Below are 17,437 nucleotides of genomic sequence, written 5' to 3' on the forward strand. Positions count from 1 at the left end.
GATTACCATCTTCTATCACTTTTTTTAATAATAATAATTATTATTATTGTTGTTGTTATTATAATTAGTCGTTGTGTTTTAATTCTTAAAGGTTTTTGGAGTACCAATTGGTTATTACAGCTATGGTTAAAATAGTTTGTGTAATTTAGTCAATTGTTTTTAAATATAGAAAAATAAATAAAAATATTTATAAAATATAGCAAAATTTTAGAACTATCAATGATAGTCTATGAGTGATATTGATAAATACTAATAGAAGTCTATTAATGTCTATCAGCATCTATCATTGATAATTTTAAAATTTTGTTATATCTTATAAATATTTTCAATAGTTTTACCATTTGAAATAATTTCCCTTATAATATTATGAAATGAGTATTACAAAATAGTAAACACTCTAACCAATGGAGGTTTTTAAATAGTTTTGCTATAGTTAAGTGTGGGTTATAATAATTGAGAATTTCAAATATTGTAATAGAAAGCCCGAACATTGGATGGAATATAATAGCTCTTCTACCCTCTAACTTGGGCCAAAACGTCCCCTAAGATTTTAAAATATACATTTTTTAGTCATGGAATTTTGAAGAATACGTATATTTGGTTTATGAGTTTTCAAAATGTAGCTTTGTAATTCTATTAGGTTCTAAGAATGAGTGCATCCAGTCCTTGTCTTTTCAAAGTATACTTTTTTAGTCTCAAATTTTTAGAATAGATTTGAAAGATATGTAAAATAATTTTTTATTGTTATCTTAAATAATTATATGATATTTTAAATTAGAAAAATAACTTAGCAAAATTGTCTCTTCTCTCTAAATTTTTCTTTCTAATTTAAAAGGTCAAATAATTATTTAAATTAAAAAAAATTGAAAAAAACCTTCAAGAATTGAAACTTTGAGGACTAAAGAAATATTTTTTCCCAAATTTAGTCCATACACTTTTAAAGTTTACAAATCTAATAACACCCAAAATTGGAAAGGTTGATTTAAATTAAACATAAAATTTAAATTCATGTCGAATAAATCAAAAGCAAAAAAGTAATGCTTTGATTGATAATCATATGGATTTTTATTTTTGAATATTAAGTATATTTTCTTTCATTTTCTTACTAAATTTCATATTCTTGAAAAAAAATTAGTTGAATTCTAAGTCAAATTCTAAAACCAAAAATAGGTTTTAAAAATCTATGGCCTCTTTTATTAACCATTTGGTTTTTAGTTTGTATTTTTTAAAATTAAAGTTTATAAACGTTCATTCCATCTCTAAATATCTGCTTTGTTGTCTACTTTTTGGCTAGAAGGAAACAACAAAGCAAAACATGTAGAGATGCTTATAAACTTAACGTTCAAAAAGTAAAAATAGAAAAAATCAAATAGCTACCAAACGAGTTTTAAATGACTAGGAAACTAAATTTAAAGTTGATTCAACCATTAGTCCATGAATGTTAAAAAAAAAACATGAAACATTCTATTATGTATAGTTTAGCTTGATTTCTGTCCCCAACTTGATGACTACTTTTATACATTTGTCAGGTGAACACAAGTTGGATGAAGATCATAATCACAAACATGACAAGAAAATGCCCAAAACCTTCCATGCCTTTTGCAAAAATCACAAACATAAGCTTTTGCCAACTCCAATTTAAGCACATGTTCATGCTTTATATCCTCCACATTTGAAGGCAATTCCTCTGCTTCCTTTTTCACTGCTGCTTCCAACTCATCTATTCTTTCTTCTGTAAATGGGAATGCTTCTGCTCCATACAATGAAACCAAGCCTCTTCCGTTCTCACTTGACGTCTTTCCATCCGCCCCGATCAGGACTAGAGTTGGGATTGCCTTGACGTCGAAGATCCTGTAGAGATCTTGCCGGGTCTCGTCCTCGTAGGGGATTGCCAGCCATGGCATGTCCGTTATGTTCAGTTTGAATTCGTCCAGGTTTCGGTCAGTGGAGACGAAGATTACTTCTAAGGAGTGACTTTGTGTTTTGTCCATAATTTCTTTGTATACTTTAGAAAGTTTTGATGTGAAGGAACGACTTGGAGGGCTCCAATATGCACCAAAATAAAGGCCTATTGTCTTCCCAATCAGCTCAGATATTTGTGTCTGCAATGACATCAACCTAGAACATCAAAACTTTACCTTCAAACACGAAACCTACGTTTCCGTTTCTTGTTTCTTTGATATATATATATATATATATATATATATATGTGTGTGTATGTATAAACCACATCGAGTAACTATCCGTAAATCATTCACATTTATAAAGCATTACAAAAGTAGACAAAGATAAAAATAATACTTTTATTTATTTCTACACAATTTTAGAAACGTTTTTAAAACATGAGAAACAAGAAGAACAAATCGTTACCCATCGCTTATGTTTCTGAAAAATTGAAAACAAATACATTACCAAACAACCATTGGTAACTTATTCCTTGAATAATCTCATTTTTCAATTATTCAACCATTTCATTTTACCAAGTTCCATATGATAAAAAATAGTAATAGAACTTATGTCTAAGTTTCTATTTCTTGCTTATGCGATTCTAATCTGACTCTCTCAAACCTAGATTCTATCTTTAGACTATTCTCTCAAGTATCTCTAAAGGGTGAATGACGCATACATAAAACAAGATGATCGTATAAAATGTAAATCTTAAGTCATGCTAGCTAAGTACTTCTTAACACATTCAGAAATTTAGCTACTCATGTGGATTATGGAGAGATAGAACATAGATTGAAATGAGATTTCCATTTTCTATAAATAAAGTACTGAATATAAAATAACAAATAGAATTGAGAGATAAGAAAGAATTAGTTTTAAATTTCATTTTGGTAACTGAACTTCCTCATTTATTCTATTTCAGATCTTGAAATTGATGATGTGACCTAATGACAAGGGAATGTATCATATAAGTTTGTTGAAGTGGGCATTTAAAGGGCGTTTGGGGTAAGGAGTTGATTATTATAGTCCTAGGTTATAATAGTTTGTGTTTGGGGTATAGATCGTTTTGGTTTTGATTATAATAGTATGTGTTTCAGGTGTAAATTATTTTAGTTAGAGAAGGAAATAGTAAACACTGTAGCAAAAAATAAAAAAATGATGAATGTAAAATAGTAAAAACTATAGCAAATGCTAAATACTATGGAGGTTTTGAAATAGTGTTGACTGTAGCTAATTGGAGAATACAAAAATAATATTTACTATAGCAAGAGGTGGTTATTATAGTCTTAGGATAGTATTTGTCCCAAATACACCCTTAGTGGGTTGGAAAATAATAGCAAAACAATAGCAATGACCAAAACTATTGCTTCTTGTTTTTATGTTCAAAGACTATAGGAGATCTTTCGAAAGTTTAAGTGTTATAGAATGTAAACAATCTAAAAGTACAAGGACCAAAATGAAATTTAAACTAAGCTAGAGTTTATTTGGTACCTTGCCTCCATGTCTAGAAATAACATAGTTATATCCTCTGTTCCCCAAGAGTTCTTCAAGTTTTCCTTCAACACGTTTGGCACAATCCATTGCCTTAAGTTCCTGCATCCTCTTCCTACTATATGGAAATACTTCAGCACCATAGTCTTCAATGAAGCCAATCAAGTCATCTTCTTTCGACATCCGATCTCTGCAAAGCGGAACGAGCGACGGAATGCAATCGACATGGTACTCGCCGCATAATTGTTTCTGCAGCTCGTCATCAAATGGCACAGCGAGCCATGGCATAATCTTGAAGTGTTGTTCAAATTCATTCTCATCATGATCCAAGGAGATGAAGATAATCTCTAGCTTTTCACCTCTTTTTTGCAAAGTGTTGTAGAGTTGAACCAATTGTGGAGTGAAAGTCCTGCAAGGTCTACACCAGTTTGCTGAAAATAATAGGCAAATCATCTTCCCTGCACATAATTTTGGGGATACCTATCATATAGGAAAATTAATGGATCATTTTCGGTCTCGATTTGCGATAAACATAATAGTATCGACTTAAACTTTTGAGTTTAGTGGTAATTTAACATGTTACTGTAGCATAGTTTTGTGTTGTTTTTTAACTCTTATAATGCCATTTTTCTTCCAATTAGTACGGATAACAACAAGTTGGGTCTTTTGCAAATTCTCAAAGAGAAATTAACTTTTTTAGATGCAGAAAGTTTTAACTTACTCTCACAACACTAGAATTCTTAGAAGCACTTTTGGCGGTTATAGATTTTTTAAACTTCCCTTCAAATTTACACAAATAAATAACAATGAAGGTAGGCTAAGGGTGTGTTTGGCTTAACTTTGCAAGTGTTTAATTTTGAAAATAGTTCATTATGGAAAAAATTGAAGTGTTCTAGGCAATCACTCAAAATAGATTTTGAAACACTTTCGAGGTGTATTTTTACTGTTTTTATCAAAGAATTTAAACAAAAATGACTTTAATGAAAAATATTTTATTCTCTAGTCAATCAAAACAAACCCTAGATAAAATAAGAGATAATTTAGTCGACTTTATGTTAAAAAAAAAAGTATTGGCAGAATATTAGATTAATAGTATCCACAGACTTAAGCTTTTGGATTCAGTGGTAATATTATAATATAGTATCAGAGCATAGGTTTTGTGTCATGTTCGAACTCCTATAATGTCATTTTCACCCTACAAATAATGAGAGAGTTAACGTATCAACGAAATATCAAATTTACTAAAACCCACCAACACATTTTTTAGAAGCAGAAGATACATCAACTTACTCTTAAAATCACTTTTAACTTTTACACAAACAACAATGAAGGTAGGAAAAAAGAGCTATAAAATGAAACCTTTTCTTCACCAGAGAGAAGGAACTCAACTCCTTGAGCTGCCAAAATCTGCAGAAAATCATTCTTGTCTTGATTGGCTTGGTAATCAGTCCCTGCCATTAGAACTTCAAGAAGAAGAAGAAGAAGAAGAAAAATAATAATTTTTACAGACCCATCAAAAGAGAGACTCCTTTATATGTATACACTGAGGATTATTCTGTCCAAAAAAAAATGATAATTTTGGAATGTAAGAATATTGTGGCATGATGTTTTGTTTTGTGAAGAGTGGCAGTTCAAGTTTAAAAGGGAAAAATATTCTCCAATGCTCTTTTGGTGGTTAAGGAAGATAAGGAATATGAATGATCTAGAGGTTTAAAATAAAAGTGCAACAGAGAAAGGACTTGGATTTGGGAATATCCTGTTTTAGATAAGTAAAATACAACCTTTAATGTCCCACAAGAACAAAAAAGTTTGTTTGGTCCCTAAGCCCAAGACTGTGACATGCTATATCAAGAGATTGAATGGATAAGGTGAAAAAGAATAGAATAGAAAGCAAATGATACAAATACCAAAGCATGTTGGAATGCTTTTCTTTTCTTTCTTATGCTTTCTTCTTTGTCTTTTTTCTCTTTGAAAAGGATTGTATATCATGTGTTAAATTACAAAAGGTATTTGTTTTCAAAATACTTGGATTCTTTCCAAAGTTGTAAAATTATCTTTTTTTTTCATAAATGTTTCAAATCTATCTTTGAAGTAGAAATAGTTATAATTAAAATGCTAGACTAAAATTGAGATCTAAAACAAGTATTGGGACTCAAACATTACCACATTCATTTTAAGTTCCTATTATCATCTAAGATTTTGACAGATTTCGACCATTAATGTAGTTTTGAAACTTTTTATAAAATGTATAGATAATATTGTCACTTTTAAAAGAATAAAGTTATTTTCTAAATAAGCGACAGAAGTTTAGGTCGAGAATAAATTTAGAGAAAGAAAGAGAGAAGGAAAAAAAACCCAAATGAAGTGATGGAAGGAAGATTATTCATCATAAAAAATACCAAAGCATGTTGAAACCAAGTGGTTTCTCTCTTAAAAAGGGTTATATAATATAAACTTAAAATTGTCAATCAACCCAAAAACTTAAGCTGATGTGTTATAGTAAATTTATTTATTTACTATTATTAATTTTTTTTTTTTTACAGATGATTCATTCTCAACCTCTAAATGATTAATGACTCACCTTCACAAACAAATGAAATCTAACCTTTAGAGATAATCATACCTATCATAACCCTAACGCAATGCTCATATCTATAGCGATCTTCATTTTTCTCCACTCCATCGTAATATTCATGGAAAAAGCACAACAAGGTGAAAAATGAAGCCATCATAGTTGCAAAACGTAAGCAAAAGGTTAAATTTCATTTATTTATGGGGAAGGTTCATTGATCATTTAGGAGACTGAAAATGGGTTATCCATACAAAAATTTCTTAATATCACACCAACACTCTACCACTCCTCATTGCGTGTAAGTTTGAAAATTAATTGAATATCCAATAAGTAAAATTTAATATTAATTAGGAAGAAATGATTTTGAAGGAGATTAAACTCAAATAGCATGTTAAATCACTTATAAGTCCACGAGTTCAAACAGATATGTTATGGTCAATTTAGTATCATATCAACACTCTAACTGAAGAATTTTAAGGTGAGAGAAAGTGATTCTTTTAACAGAAAATTTCCACAGAGAGAGGGAGAGAACTGGATGATGAATCATAATTGTTGTTAATGAAAAGCTCAAAACTGTTCATCATAAAGTCACAAGGTAGTTGATGATCTCTATTTCAGAGAATAAATCAAAAAGGAAACAGAGTTCAAATTGAAAGTGAAGGAGAGAGAGCCACTTACTTGGAGTTGGAGAAAGAAATTTCCAGAGAGATTATGTGAAGAGTAATTCAAAGTAATTGATGCCCAGAAAAAAGGGATATGCTATTAACCAAAGTTTCAGATCCTTCAAATTTTGAAGCCAGCCTCTCACTGCTTTACTTTAAAAAGTATTTCATAGATTTTCGAAATTTTCCTTTTCTTTTTCTTCTTCTTCTTTCTTTCTTTTTTTTTTTTTTTTTTGGCTAAATAATTTTTTTTGACTTATTCAACCACTTTTTCCGGATCGACTAGATGGTTCATTTAAATTTTAGTTAAAATACCTTTTGTCCATATATTTTTGGGATTTAATTTGGGATTTGTGTACTTTTAATCTTTATATATTTAATAAATCTTAAACTCCTAGCAATAAACTAGGTTCAAGAACTAAATTTAAAATTTATTGAGTATAGAGACTAAAATTGGAAACCTAAATGAAAATTTTTCTAATAAATTTGAATAATTTTTTTAACAAAAAAATTGAGACTTACAAACTCAAAAATCAATCATTAATTGCGTAAGTCCTTGATGAAAATTATGGATTCATATTTAATCATCAACCTAGGATATTAATGTTTTATCAAAGTGAGCTTAGTTGAATAGTAACATACACTATCATCTTTAAAAGTCAAAGATTCGATTTCCATTACCACAATTGTATATATATTTTGATGTCCTATCATTTGCTAAATATAGGCTGTAGCTTTGTACCATTCTTTTAATATTAGTCTTGTCTTAATATTTAAAATTTTAAAATAATCGTCTCAATGCTTAATCAAATATCATGAATTTATTCCACTATGTAGCTAAATTTGTAATTAAAAAAAATACCATTTTAAAAACTGAAGTAAAATCAAACCAAAAAAATTATCATTTTTTAAAGAAAATAATGACAATAAATGATAGTCATGTCATGTTATGGCTTTAAATAAAAGGACTGAGGATTAAATTTATTTTGTTAACTTTGAACTTTGTATCTATTTGGTCCTAAACTTCTAAAAGTAGTATATAATAAATCTTTAAACTTTCGATTTTGTTTCTAATAATTCTTTGGTCTATTCAATACTTTGTAAATTTCACATATCTACTAACTACAAATTAGAAGTTACTTCATCATACATAAGTTTCAAATTTTGTATCAATTATATCAATTAATTTTTAAAACTTAGAATATGTCTAAGACCTAAAAGACACAAGATTGAAAGTTCAAAACCTATTCGAAAATTTTAAAGTTTAAAACTTATTTGACACAATTGAAAATTTAAAGATGTATTAAACACTTTTGAAAGTTCGTGAACCAAATAAATAAATAAATAAATTCAAAATCCAAAAGACTGAATTAATGCATGAAAATGGAACCATACAAGACCAACACTAAACTTTGAAATAATCTTAAAATCTGATTGCATGTTTAATAGTGATTTTAAAATTATTAAAATTATTTTGTCACGTTTAAAATCAGCTTGAAATATTGTTAATCATATAAAATTAATTTAATATTTAATTTTACACTTTTAAATATAATTTTCGTATCATTCAATAGAAAACATGTGTCAAAGCTATTTTAAAAACCACAAAAGTGATTTTCACGATTTAGAATAACTCAAACATGCCCTTAAGTCACATGGTAAGTGTCCATTTAAGCACGTCAGATTAGATGGAAGTAGGAAGATCAAAGTCCTGCCTCAATGATGCTTGAGAAATCGGTTTGGAATCCAATTCTGCCTGCACCAATATAAGCATTTGGAAGGTTCAATCTTCAAGTAGATGATGGTATCAAATACCTATTTTCAAATGGCTCAAAGAAACAAGTAGTTCTAAAAGTTTAGCCTTTAGTAAGTTAGATAAATATACCATTCCATCTATGGATTGCCTCATTTACCTACACGTAAAGTGAGAATCACTTGGCTTCTATTGGATGGAAAAGTAAAGGGGAGAGGCATTACATGGTGAGCGTGAGTTAATGCTGACCCAATTCACTTGCAGTTGAACAAATGAGACTGTGATGACCTAATTTGTAGGCTTTTAAATCATGACCTAATTTGTAGGCTTTTAAATCATCAGATATCTGAAATGCTTCATCTTTTGCTTTTTATAGCCTTTGAAAACATGTCCTTGATGTTCCGTGATTCTGTCTCCACCTTAGGCTTCTTGCCTTGCTTTCCATTTCTTGTATTCTTTGCGCCACTCCTACACTTATCCTGTCATATCATAATTTGCACAATCAATTTGAAAAGGAAATGTACTTATTTTATCATCAATTTCGATATGAATTTGAGCTAATTCTTTAAAGTAATGATTTGAGGTGAAATACTCAAATGAGGTGTTTGGGAAGCAAAGTTGAGTTATGAAGTCTGGAGTTTATATGTTGAAGTTAGTAAGTCTGTGTTTAGGATGCAGAGTTGTACGATGGAATCTTCGATAAATGTGCAAAATAGAGAGATGAAAATAGAATTTCTCGATAAATGTGCAAATTTCAATAGTAAACACTAATGAAGTTGAGTTATTTAAAAGCTGACAAACCAAGCATAGCTCAATTGGCATACAACTATACTAGAAACCACAAGGTCTATGGTTCGAATCTCCCTACCCCCAATTGTATAAAAACAGAGAGAAAAAAACTGTTCAAACACCCATGAAGTGTTTCGTTTTTGTTTAAAATCCTTTGAAGCTTTTTTACCATTTGAAATGTGGTTTTGATCAATCAGAAAATATTTTCCAATATTTTAAAATTTATGCCTGCCAACTTCCACCAACCACCCAAAAGTAGTTGAGGAAAAGGATAGAAGCTAAACCGTTTTCAATGTACTAAGACTAGGCTCATCAAATCATCTATGGACCAAAGTCATAAAACATGATTTGGAATATTTCAACATGATCACACACATCAGATACGAACAATAATAGGGGCAACATAAGTACGTCTATAGCATGTATGGAAAAGGAAAATAGAAAATCGATGCAACTACAAGAGATAAGGAATTGTACCTGTGAGATAGAATCGAAATTGTTCTCTATACTTGAAGGAGGCTTTTCTGAATCCGATGCTTTTCTGGTTGCTTCAGCAAAATTTAACCTGCAAACAAAATCAGCAGTGTACGGCCTCAGGACAATCAAATACAGCCACTTCCATGCACCTTAAAATGTGTATTTATTGTACTGTCAAATGTACAACATCTAATTGCTATGATTAAAAGGAGTTGAGGACTAAATACTTGAGATGGTCACATAAAGGCTCCAACCAAGGTTTATCCTTCAAGTATTCGCCTAGTATTGAAACTGGATCGCTTACTGTACCAAAAAAGATTGTTGTAAGAGAAACTATCAATTCATTCAAATAAAAATACTTACAACCAAGGAAATATACTAACTAAAACAACCTTTCCTTAAGTTTTCATGTAGAATGAATACAATGACAACTATTCCACCTGATGTTGGTTTTGGCATGCAAAGGACCCCAACCTCACAAAACACGTTCAGTCCATTAATTTTGTTTCTTTTCCTTATCAGCTAGTTTGTTCTTTCCTTCATGTTCTTTTTAACTACATTAACTTCTCCCATTATTGAATTAGATAAAATACATAACAAATTCTCAAATTCCAATACACTTGACTAAGAAAATTAGCACCACAGTATGCACGTCCAAATGATTATCAAGTTCAACATAGAGGTCTCAGAATATGGAAGTTCTCGTTCATGTTTGAATATAGCAGCTCCTAACTAATCGGATCCCAGAGGTGTAATGCAAAACTACAAATGATACCCCTTATATAGTTTTTTTTTTTCAGAAGTGCCAGATGATATGAACGCATGTTCTACAATGTGACACTAGACTGATGAAGTAGCGAAAGAAACCCAGCTGCATATTAAAAAGAATGACATAAAGGGGGTATAAGTTTCCTCTCTCCAGAATTATACATGTATCTTTTTCTTCCCTTGCAGCATAGTTTTTATCCAGTGTGCATAGAGTTTTTTTCAGCTGGCATACCTGCAACAATAAAAGCATAGAATAAAATAAAATAAAATAATAAATTAGAGAATCCAGCATGAAGACTCGGCTGCTAGATAATCTCATGATCCCGTGTTTTTTTTTTCCCCTTTTTTTTGGAGACAATATAATCCCGTGTTAGTAACATACTGAATGATAACTAATATGAAAGATGGGCCAGCCTTTTAGTTCCTACTACCAAATGTAAAAATAGGATTTGTCGATCCCCGATGCTAAATCTATATGAACATGCTGATCATGACATATATTGTTAATTTTTCTCATCATAACAAGACATTTTTGAAAAGTCTTAGCGGAAAGGACGAACACAAACCTTGTGATATAACCATGCCAATACCTTTGAATCATCAAGCCTAAAAAACCTAGATGATCCAACTTCTGCAGGAGACAAGGTTAGCAGAAATGAGAATAGATTGTAGCCATGATTGACTTGTTTTTCTAATTTTACGAACTACATGCCCACCTTTGACCTCACAAACTACTTGCATAGACTTCTCTGCAAGAGACAGTAAATGCAGATATCCAGGATACCCATTGACAAACATTATGTCATCTAACTGCCTGAATTTCCCAGGATCATCTCCCTTCTTCAAGAAATTTAGAAGCAAATTCTCAAAATTTAGCATTAAATTAATAGAGAAGATTACTAGTTTCAGCAACCATAAATATATTATAATGAATTTGAATGGACACAGTGAGATCAACCATTTCACGTTAAACAAGTAGACATCTAAATTAAAAGGCAACAGAGGAAAACTTGAAATTATATTTCTAATTTCCAAGCAGATTGCAAACATATATCAAAACTATTATTGTTGAAGACTGCAAAACAATGGTATACGGCATATATAGTCATGTCCCATCTCACAATAATGATATCATATGAATTTTACAGTAAACAGTACCTTCATTCTAGCTTCCGCAAAAATGGGCAAGAAAATGAATACAGGATCTACTGGTGTGGCAGAATACAGACGACCATCTGTAGGCACAAAATAATATATATTAAATTCCTATTTGGCAATCCTCAAAAACAGCAGAAAGAGTTTGCTGGTCTTCAATAGCAAATGAGCTAAAAGCTAAAACTATGTTTTTGAGGATGATAGCAAGTTGATGGTAACAGCGTCGAACAGTTGGAGATGCTGAGACATGGACTGTTATAGTATACTAAAGCTTCTTGTCAGCATCACTTTTGCATTTAGACCACAACTGGCTCTAAAAATAACCATGTCTCTCCTCAGACCGAAGCCAAGAAAAAATAAAATGCTATCATTCTAAATAATTTTACAGCATATATAAGACCCAACTACGATCATGTGCCTAATATTTGGTTCCCAATTTTCAATAGGTTATTCTTGAATTTGTGAAATCCAGAAGAAGTAAATCAATTGAGGGTGTGCAGTTTAAGAAATAAGCCATCCACAAAAAGATTTTCAGGGCGACAGTAGATGGTTTACCTTCAGTAACATAGTCTCCCAAAAACCACGATGAATATGACTGCTTAAACCAGTGAATTTCCTCTAGCATCTCATTTACATATAAGAAACATGTTGTATTTCCTGTTAAAGTACATCAAATATACTCAATTAATAGAATGGTTTTCAAGAATTGATGAGCATTTACTGAAGCTTGCACTTTCTTAAAGTTTTCCATAATAAAGTTATGCTGAAAGTATGTAGATAACTGTCATTTTCCCTCCAGTTGCAAACAAGCTCCATCAAACAGAAAAAAAATGAAGACCATTGTGCAGATTGGAGGTTCATACAACACAATTATTTTTCCTCCTTTTCTTCATTTTTTATATTCAAAGTCCAAAACGATGTAGGCAAGGAAGATCTAACAAATCATTATGACCAGGTGAGGGGATGGGGGAAATTTTGTCCCTTAAATTACCTGATTTTGGATGGCGAAGTGAAAGGAGGAATCCAGTACCATTTTCTTTTACCCCGTGATCTGTAATAGATCAAGAGAAATCTATCGAGTCAAAATTTTCAAAATTTTTTAAAGTAGGGAAAAAAAAAACTAGAAGCGATAACGATCTTTTAGTCGCAAGTAACAGATGATGGCATCAATCAAGCTTCTACAGTCAGTCCGGAAACTTATAGGGAAAAAAAGATACTAAGGGAACACACACAATCGAAACTATGGCTTTCTTGCATATCTCTTCTCTTAGTGACCAGACATTTGTATAAGGAAGTACATATTAAAAGAAAACGGTGAAACGTCTTACGAATGCAGAGAGAAAACCCGATCAAATAAGGGAGTGCCATTAAGATAACAAATGAATTAAAATAGAAAAGATAACAGAACGCTTTTAATCCAAGGGTTAGGCGAGACGAGACCTACCAGGAGCAATGAGAATACGAGTTTCCTCTACGCCTTCCCACCAAGCCATGGAACAACCCTGACATTAATCGACGCAGTAACTTAAAAACAGAGATTTGAAATAATCTGAACTAAATTGCAACATTGGGCTTCATTCTTAAGACCTACACTTAGATTATGCATACTCCAGCTTCGGTTTTGAGTGTGAGATTCAAAACAAACGAAGCGACAATTTCAGTGTCAGGAAAAGAAAAGAGAAGAGCCATTTCTTTACCTAGGAAGAAGGTCGGAGGAGCACTGGCGGAAGTGAGCAACTCGCCGGAAAACGGAAATGTGAATGTGGACGGCGGGAACAAAGGAAATGGAGAACTGGAAAAACCGCGCGCGCGAGAAGAGTGAATACTGAACTGATCAAAGTTCAAAGCATAAGCGTTATGAAATGGGCTGAATGAGGCCCAGTAAATCCCACAGCCCAATAATTTTAAAGATTTTAAATAGATTTGAAATATTAAGTAGGTAAAATCGAGTTTTAAAAAAGGGAAATTATAATGGGTATTCTTTTTATAGAAAGTTACTAATAATATAGAATTTTTTAAAACAAATTGCAAATTTAGCCAATTTTCATCCGGATCATCTTTTCTTTATTCATAAAATAGCCTTGATTTTAAATGGAAAATATCTGCCCTATTTTCTCGTCTTCTTCATCCTCACAAAATCAGAGCTCTTCTCCTTTCTTGTTGGGCTTTTTCAACAATCCACTGAAGCCCAATGTTGAAAGAAACAAATAAAGGATGACCCAAGCTGAGGTCTTGGATAAAACAAGTGGCTGATGAAGTGGCCACGTAGCTGGTGTTTCTCCTTCACTGCGAAGGATGATTCTTCTTCACAATTACTCACCATTTTTCAGATCTCATTTTTGACAAAACAATTTTATCACTCAACGTTCTCTCTCTCTCTGCCTTGCAGTCGTGAGGAGAATAATAAAGAAGTGAAGGCAAGGAGAATAAGATGTTTCTCAATTGTAAATCACAACATGCAAATATGGGAGAAAAAAAGAAGAATACGAGAAATTTAACGTGGTTCGACAACAAAGGCCTACATCCATGAAGGAGCTATATCTAGAGTCTTTGAGGATTTTCAAAGAGCTACAAAAAGGATAAGATCATGATAACTTAGCTTCTAGCTTAGATCCCCTTTATATAGGGTTTTACAAGTTTAGTTTGAAGGTGTATTTGAAAGATTAAATGTTTGATTTCACTAAAGTAATTTCTATTTTTTTACAATTCTCCACCTGGAAATCAACATTTAGTTTATTAATGTTATTTTCTCCTCACTGATCACTTCTTTGACTATCCTTTTTTAGGTAGCTCAAATCTAATGATGTCGAGGCATTTTTGGAGTTTGAACTGAATAGTTCCTTCGTCGGCATGTCTGAAGCATTATTAGATATATGAATTTTAAGAACTTCGATCTTTTTTTCTTCTATCTGTTATCTGATAAAATGATACTTCACATCTATATGTTTAGTGCGTTTATGATACTGAGGATGTTTAAATAGATGTATAGTACTCTGATAATCACAACAAATTTTTACTGTTGCCCGTGAAATTCCAAAATCTTGATGTAAGCCCCTTAGCTATAGGCATTATTCTACAGCTTCAAACAGGGCAATAAACTCTGCTTCAGTAGCAGAGAGAGCTACCATTAATTGCAGTGAGGCTTTTCATCTTAATACACAGCTTCTAAATAGGAAAATATACCCTAATAATGACCTTTTCTTATCGAGATCCCCTGCCTAGTTTGAGTCAACAAAGTCAAATAGCTTAGGTTATGTGTCAATGCTTTGTTGATATAGGAGTTTAGCTTCCATGGTGTCCTTTAGGTACCTCAAAATCCAGTTGGTGGCCTCTCAATGTCTCTTACTTGGGTTGGCCATGTACCTACTAAACAAACTAGTTGCATAAGCTATATCTGATCTGGTAGATATCATTAAATACATGAGACTTCCCACTATCTGGGAGTAGGGCACTGTAGACATTAATTTTTTATGTCCAATCTCTGTGTCTTTTAGTGAATATTGGGCTGATAGTTTGAAATGTTGTGCAATGTGTGTAGAAATTAACTTGATTCTTTCATATGAAACTTCTGGATCAATTTCTCACAGTAGTTAGCTTGACTAATGTGTAATTTTTGCTATGTTCTATTTCTTTCAATATCAATATCAAAATATGATTTTATAAGGTTTTTAACTTGTTTCAACTCATCGTTAGAATTATTTTATAGTAGTATATCATCCACATATAGAAGTAAATGCATTGGATTGGCACATGATTTAGTATTGATGTAAACATAGCTATCATAGGGGCTTTTTAGGAAACCATTCTTTCGCATAAACTCATCAAATCTTCTATTCTAGCGCCTAGAAGATTGTTTTAGTCCATAAATGGACCTTTTAAGTAGGCAGTAGTAGTCTTATTTCCCATTAATTTGATAACCTTTAGGTTTACTCAAATATATATAGTTTCTTCTAAGTAGTCATGAATGAATGTTGTCTTGACACTCATATATATAGTGTTATTGCAAAACTCAAAGAAATTGGAACATCGTTCAAAAGTATGCCTATTTGTAGGCTATCCTAAGGAGACAAAATGTGGTTATTTTGATGATCCTCAAGAAGATAAGGTATTTGTATCGACAAATGTGACATTTCTAGAGGAGGACCACATAAAAAATCATCAACCTCATAGTAATCCAGTATTGAGTGAGATGTCTAGAGAAACTATAGATAGGTCAACAAGAGTTGTTGATCGAGTTGGTCCTTTAACAAAAGTTCTTAATGAAAATCGCACTTCACATCCTTCTCAAGAATTGAGAATGTCTCGATGTAATGGGAGGATTATTCAACAACCTGACCATTACATGGGTTTAACAAAAACTCAAGTCATCACACCTGATGATAGCTTAGAGGATCCATTGACTTTAGGCAATGGAAGATGTGGATAGAGACCAATGGATAAAAGTCGAACCTCAAAATAGAGTCTATGTACTTCAATTCAGTCTGGAAACTTGTAGATAAATCCGAAGGGGTAAAACCTATTGGTTGCAAATGATTCTACAAAAGAAAACAAGACCAAGCTAGCAAGGTACTGACTTACAAAGCTAGACTTGTTACAAAAGGGTTTATCCAAAGAAAGGGGGTAGACTATGAAGAAACCTTATCTCCAGTTGCCATGATCAAGTCTATTAGAATACTCTTGTCCATTCCTGCTTTTTATGATTATGAAATGTGCCAATGTGGCAAATAGATGTCAAGACATCTTTTCTAAATGACTATCTTGAAGAAAGTATCTATGTGTCTAACCAGAGGGGTTTATTGAACAAGATCAAAAGCAAAAGATTTGCAAGCTTAATAAAGTCATTTATGGGTTGAAACAAGCGTCTCCATCCTAGAATATGAGATTTAACACTACAATCAAATCTTACGGCTTTGAACAAAATGTTGACGAACCTTGTGTTTACAAGAAGATTGTCAATAAAACTATAGTTTTTCTTGTTCTATATGTTGATGATATTCTACTTATTGGAAATGAGCTAGAATTTCTAGCTGGCGTTAAAAGATGGCTAACCACAAAATTCCAAATGAGAGATTTGGGAGAAGCGCAATATGTTATTAGGATCCAAATAGTTTAGAATCGCAAGAACATAACATTAGCATTATCTTAGGTATCTTATACAAACAAGATGTTGTCTAGATATAAAATGAAAAATTTCAAGAGAAGTATGTTACCTTTCAGGCACGGAATTCATTTATCTAAGGAACAATATCTTAAGACATCTAAAGAGGTTGAGGTTATGAAACGAATTCTGTATGCCTCAACAGTCGGGAGCTTGATGTATGTCATATTATGTACACACCCCAACATATGCTATGCAATTGGAATTGTCAGTAGATATCAGTCCAATCCTAGATATGATCATTGGACTGCGGTTAAAAATATCCACAACTATCTTCGGTGACGAGGGGCTATATGCTCGTGTATGGTGCTAAGGATCTGATCTTTATAGCATACACCGATTCTGATTTTCGGACCAATATAGATTCTAGGAAATCAACTTAGGGATCAATGTTCACTCTAAACGGAGGAGCTATAATGTGGAGGAGTATNGACGCTAAGGATTTGATCCTTACAGGATACATTGACTTTGATTTTCAAACCAATATAGATTCTAGGAAATCAACTTAGGGATCAATGTTCACTCTAAACGGAGGAGCTATAATGTGGAGGAGTATTAAGCAAAGTTGTATTCCTGACTCCACCGTGGAAGCTGAGTATGTAGCTGCATGTGAAGCAATATGGCTTAAAAAGTTCTTGATCGATTTGGAAGTCGTTCCAAATTGC

The 17,437-nt window shown here is 32.0% G+C and overlaps 2 protein-coding genes across 11 annotated transcripts; both read right to left on the bottom strand.

Moving 5' to 3' along the window:
• Positions 1 to 1,415: 1,415 nt before the first annotated feature.
• On the bottom strand, positions 1,416 to 6,902 carry LOC120076316 (probable nucleoredoxin 3). 6 transcript variants are annotated; one of them, XM_039030085.1, is made up of 4 exons: positions 6,689 to 6,902; positions 4,798 to 4,901; positions 3,439 to 3,918; positions 1,416 to 2,102 (listed from the first exon to the last, which is right to left on the bottom strand). In XM_039030085.1, the coding sequence occupies exons 2-4, from the start codon at positions 4,894 to 4,896 to the stop codon at positions 1,515 to 1,517; spliced, it is 1,167 nt and encodes a 388-aa protein (XP_038886013.1). In that variant the 5' UTR covers positions 4,897 to 4,901; positions 6,689 to 6,902; the 3' UTR covers positions 1,416 to 1,514. The 6 variants fall into 6 exon arrangements, with proteins under 6 accessions (XP_038886013.1, XP_038886016.1, XP_038886014.1 ...); XM_039030088.1 differs by having other exon boundaries at positions 3,439 to 3,896; positions 4,798 to 4,889; positions 6,689 to 6,900; XM_039030086.1 differs by having other exon boundaries at positions 4,798 to 4,889; positions 6,689 to 6,899.
• A 1,255-nt stretch (positions 6,903 to 8,157) lies between these two features.
• Positions 8,158 to 14,660, bottom strand: LOC120076318 (ribonuclease H2 subunit B). Of its 5 annotated transcripts, none has more exons than XR_005481496.1 (12): positions 13,312 to 14,659; positions 13,059 to 13,116; positions 12,606 to 12,665; positions 12,170 to 12,271; positions 11,618 to 11,694; positions 11,176 to 11,299; positions 11,026 to 11,090; positions 10,622 to 10,691; positions 9,919 to 9,994; positions 9,692 to 9,779; positions 8,650 to 8,904; positions 8,158 to 8,428 (listed from the first exon to the last, which is right to left on the bottom strand). XR_005481496.1 is itself a non-coding variant. In XM_039030092.1 (11 exons), the coding sequence occupies exons 2-11, from the start codon at positions 13,105 to 13,107 to the stop codon at positions 8,782 to 8,784; spliced, it is 831 nt and encodes a 276-aa protein (XP_038886020.1). In that variant the 5' UTR covers positions 13,108 to 13,116; positions 13,312 to 14,660; the 3' UTR covers positions 8,436 to 8,781. The 5 variants fall into 5 exon arrangements, 2 of the variants coding, with proteins under 2 accessions (XP_038886020.1, XP_038886017.1); XR_005481494.1 differs by having other exon boundaries at positions 8,558 to 8,904; XR_005481495.1 differs by having other exon boundaries at positions 8,159 to 8,428; positions 8,586 to 8,904.
• Positions 14,661 to 17,437: the final 2,777 nt, after the last annotated feature.

Source organism: Benincasa hispida, chromosome 4 (assembly GCF_009727055.1).
Source record: "Benincasa hispida cultivar B227 chromosome 4, ASM972705v1, whole genome shotgun sequence".
NCBI lineage: Eukaryota > Viridiplantae > Streptophyta > Magnoliopsida > Cucurbitales > Cucurbitaceae > Benincasa > Benincasa hispida.

What these genes read in the sequence shown, in the direction of transcription:
- LOC120076316 (XM_039030083.1), bottom strand. Translation starts at nt 6,170, where the DNA reads ATGATGGCTTCATTTTTCACCTTGTTGTGCTTTTTCCATGAATATTAC. An exon ending in TTGCGTTAGGGTTATGATAG is followed by an intron (nt 4,890 to 6,061) that starts GTATGATTATCT and finishes TTCTAATGGCAG; the next exon opens with GGACTGATTACCAAGCCAAT. An exon ending in TTCTCTCTGGTGAAGAAAAG is followed by an intron (nt 3,919 to 4,797) that starts GTTTCATTTTAT and finishes CCTATATGATAG; the next exon opens with GTATCCCCAAAATTATGTGC.
- LOC120076318 (XM_039030089.1), bottom strand. Translation starts at nt 13,107, where the DNA reads ATGGCTTGGTGGGAAGGCGTAGAGGAAACTCGTATTCTCATTGCTCCT. An exon ending in ACTTCGCCATCCAAAATCAG is followed by an intron (nt 12,272 to 12,605) that starts GTAATTTAAGGG and finishes GTACTTTAACAG; the next exon opens with GAAATACAACATGTTTCTTA. An exon ending in TTGCGGAAGCTAGAATGAAG is followed by an intron (nt 11,300 to 11,617) that starts GTACTGTTTACT and finishes AATTTCTTGAAG; the next exon opens with AAGGGAGATGATCCTGGGAA.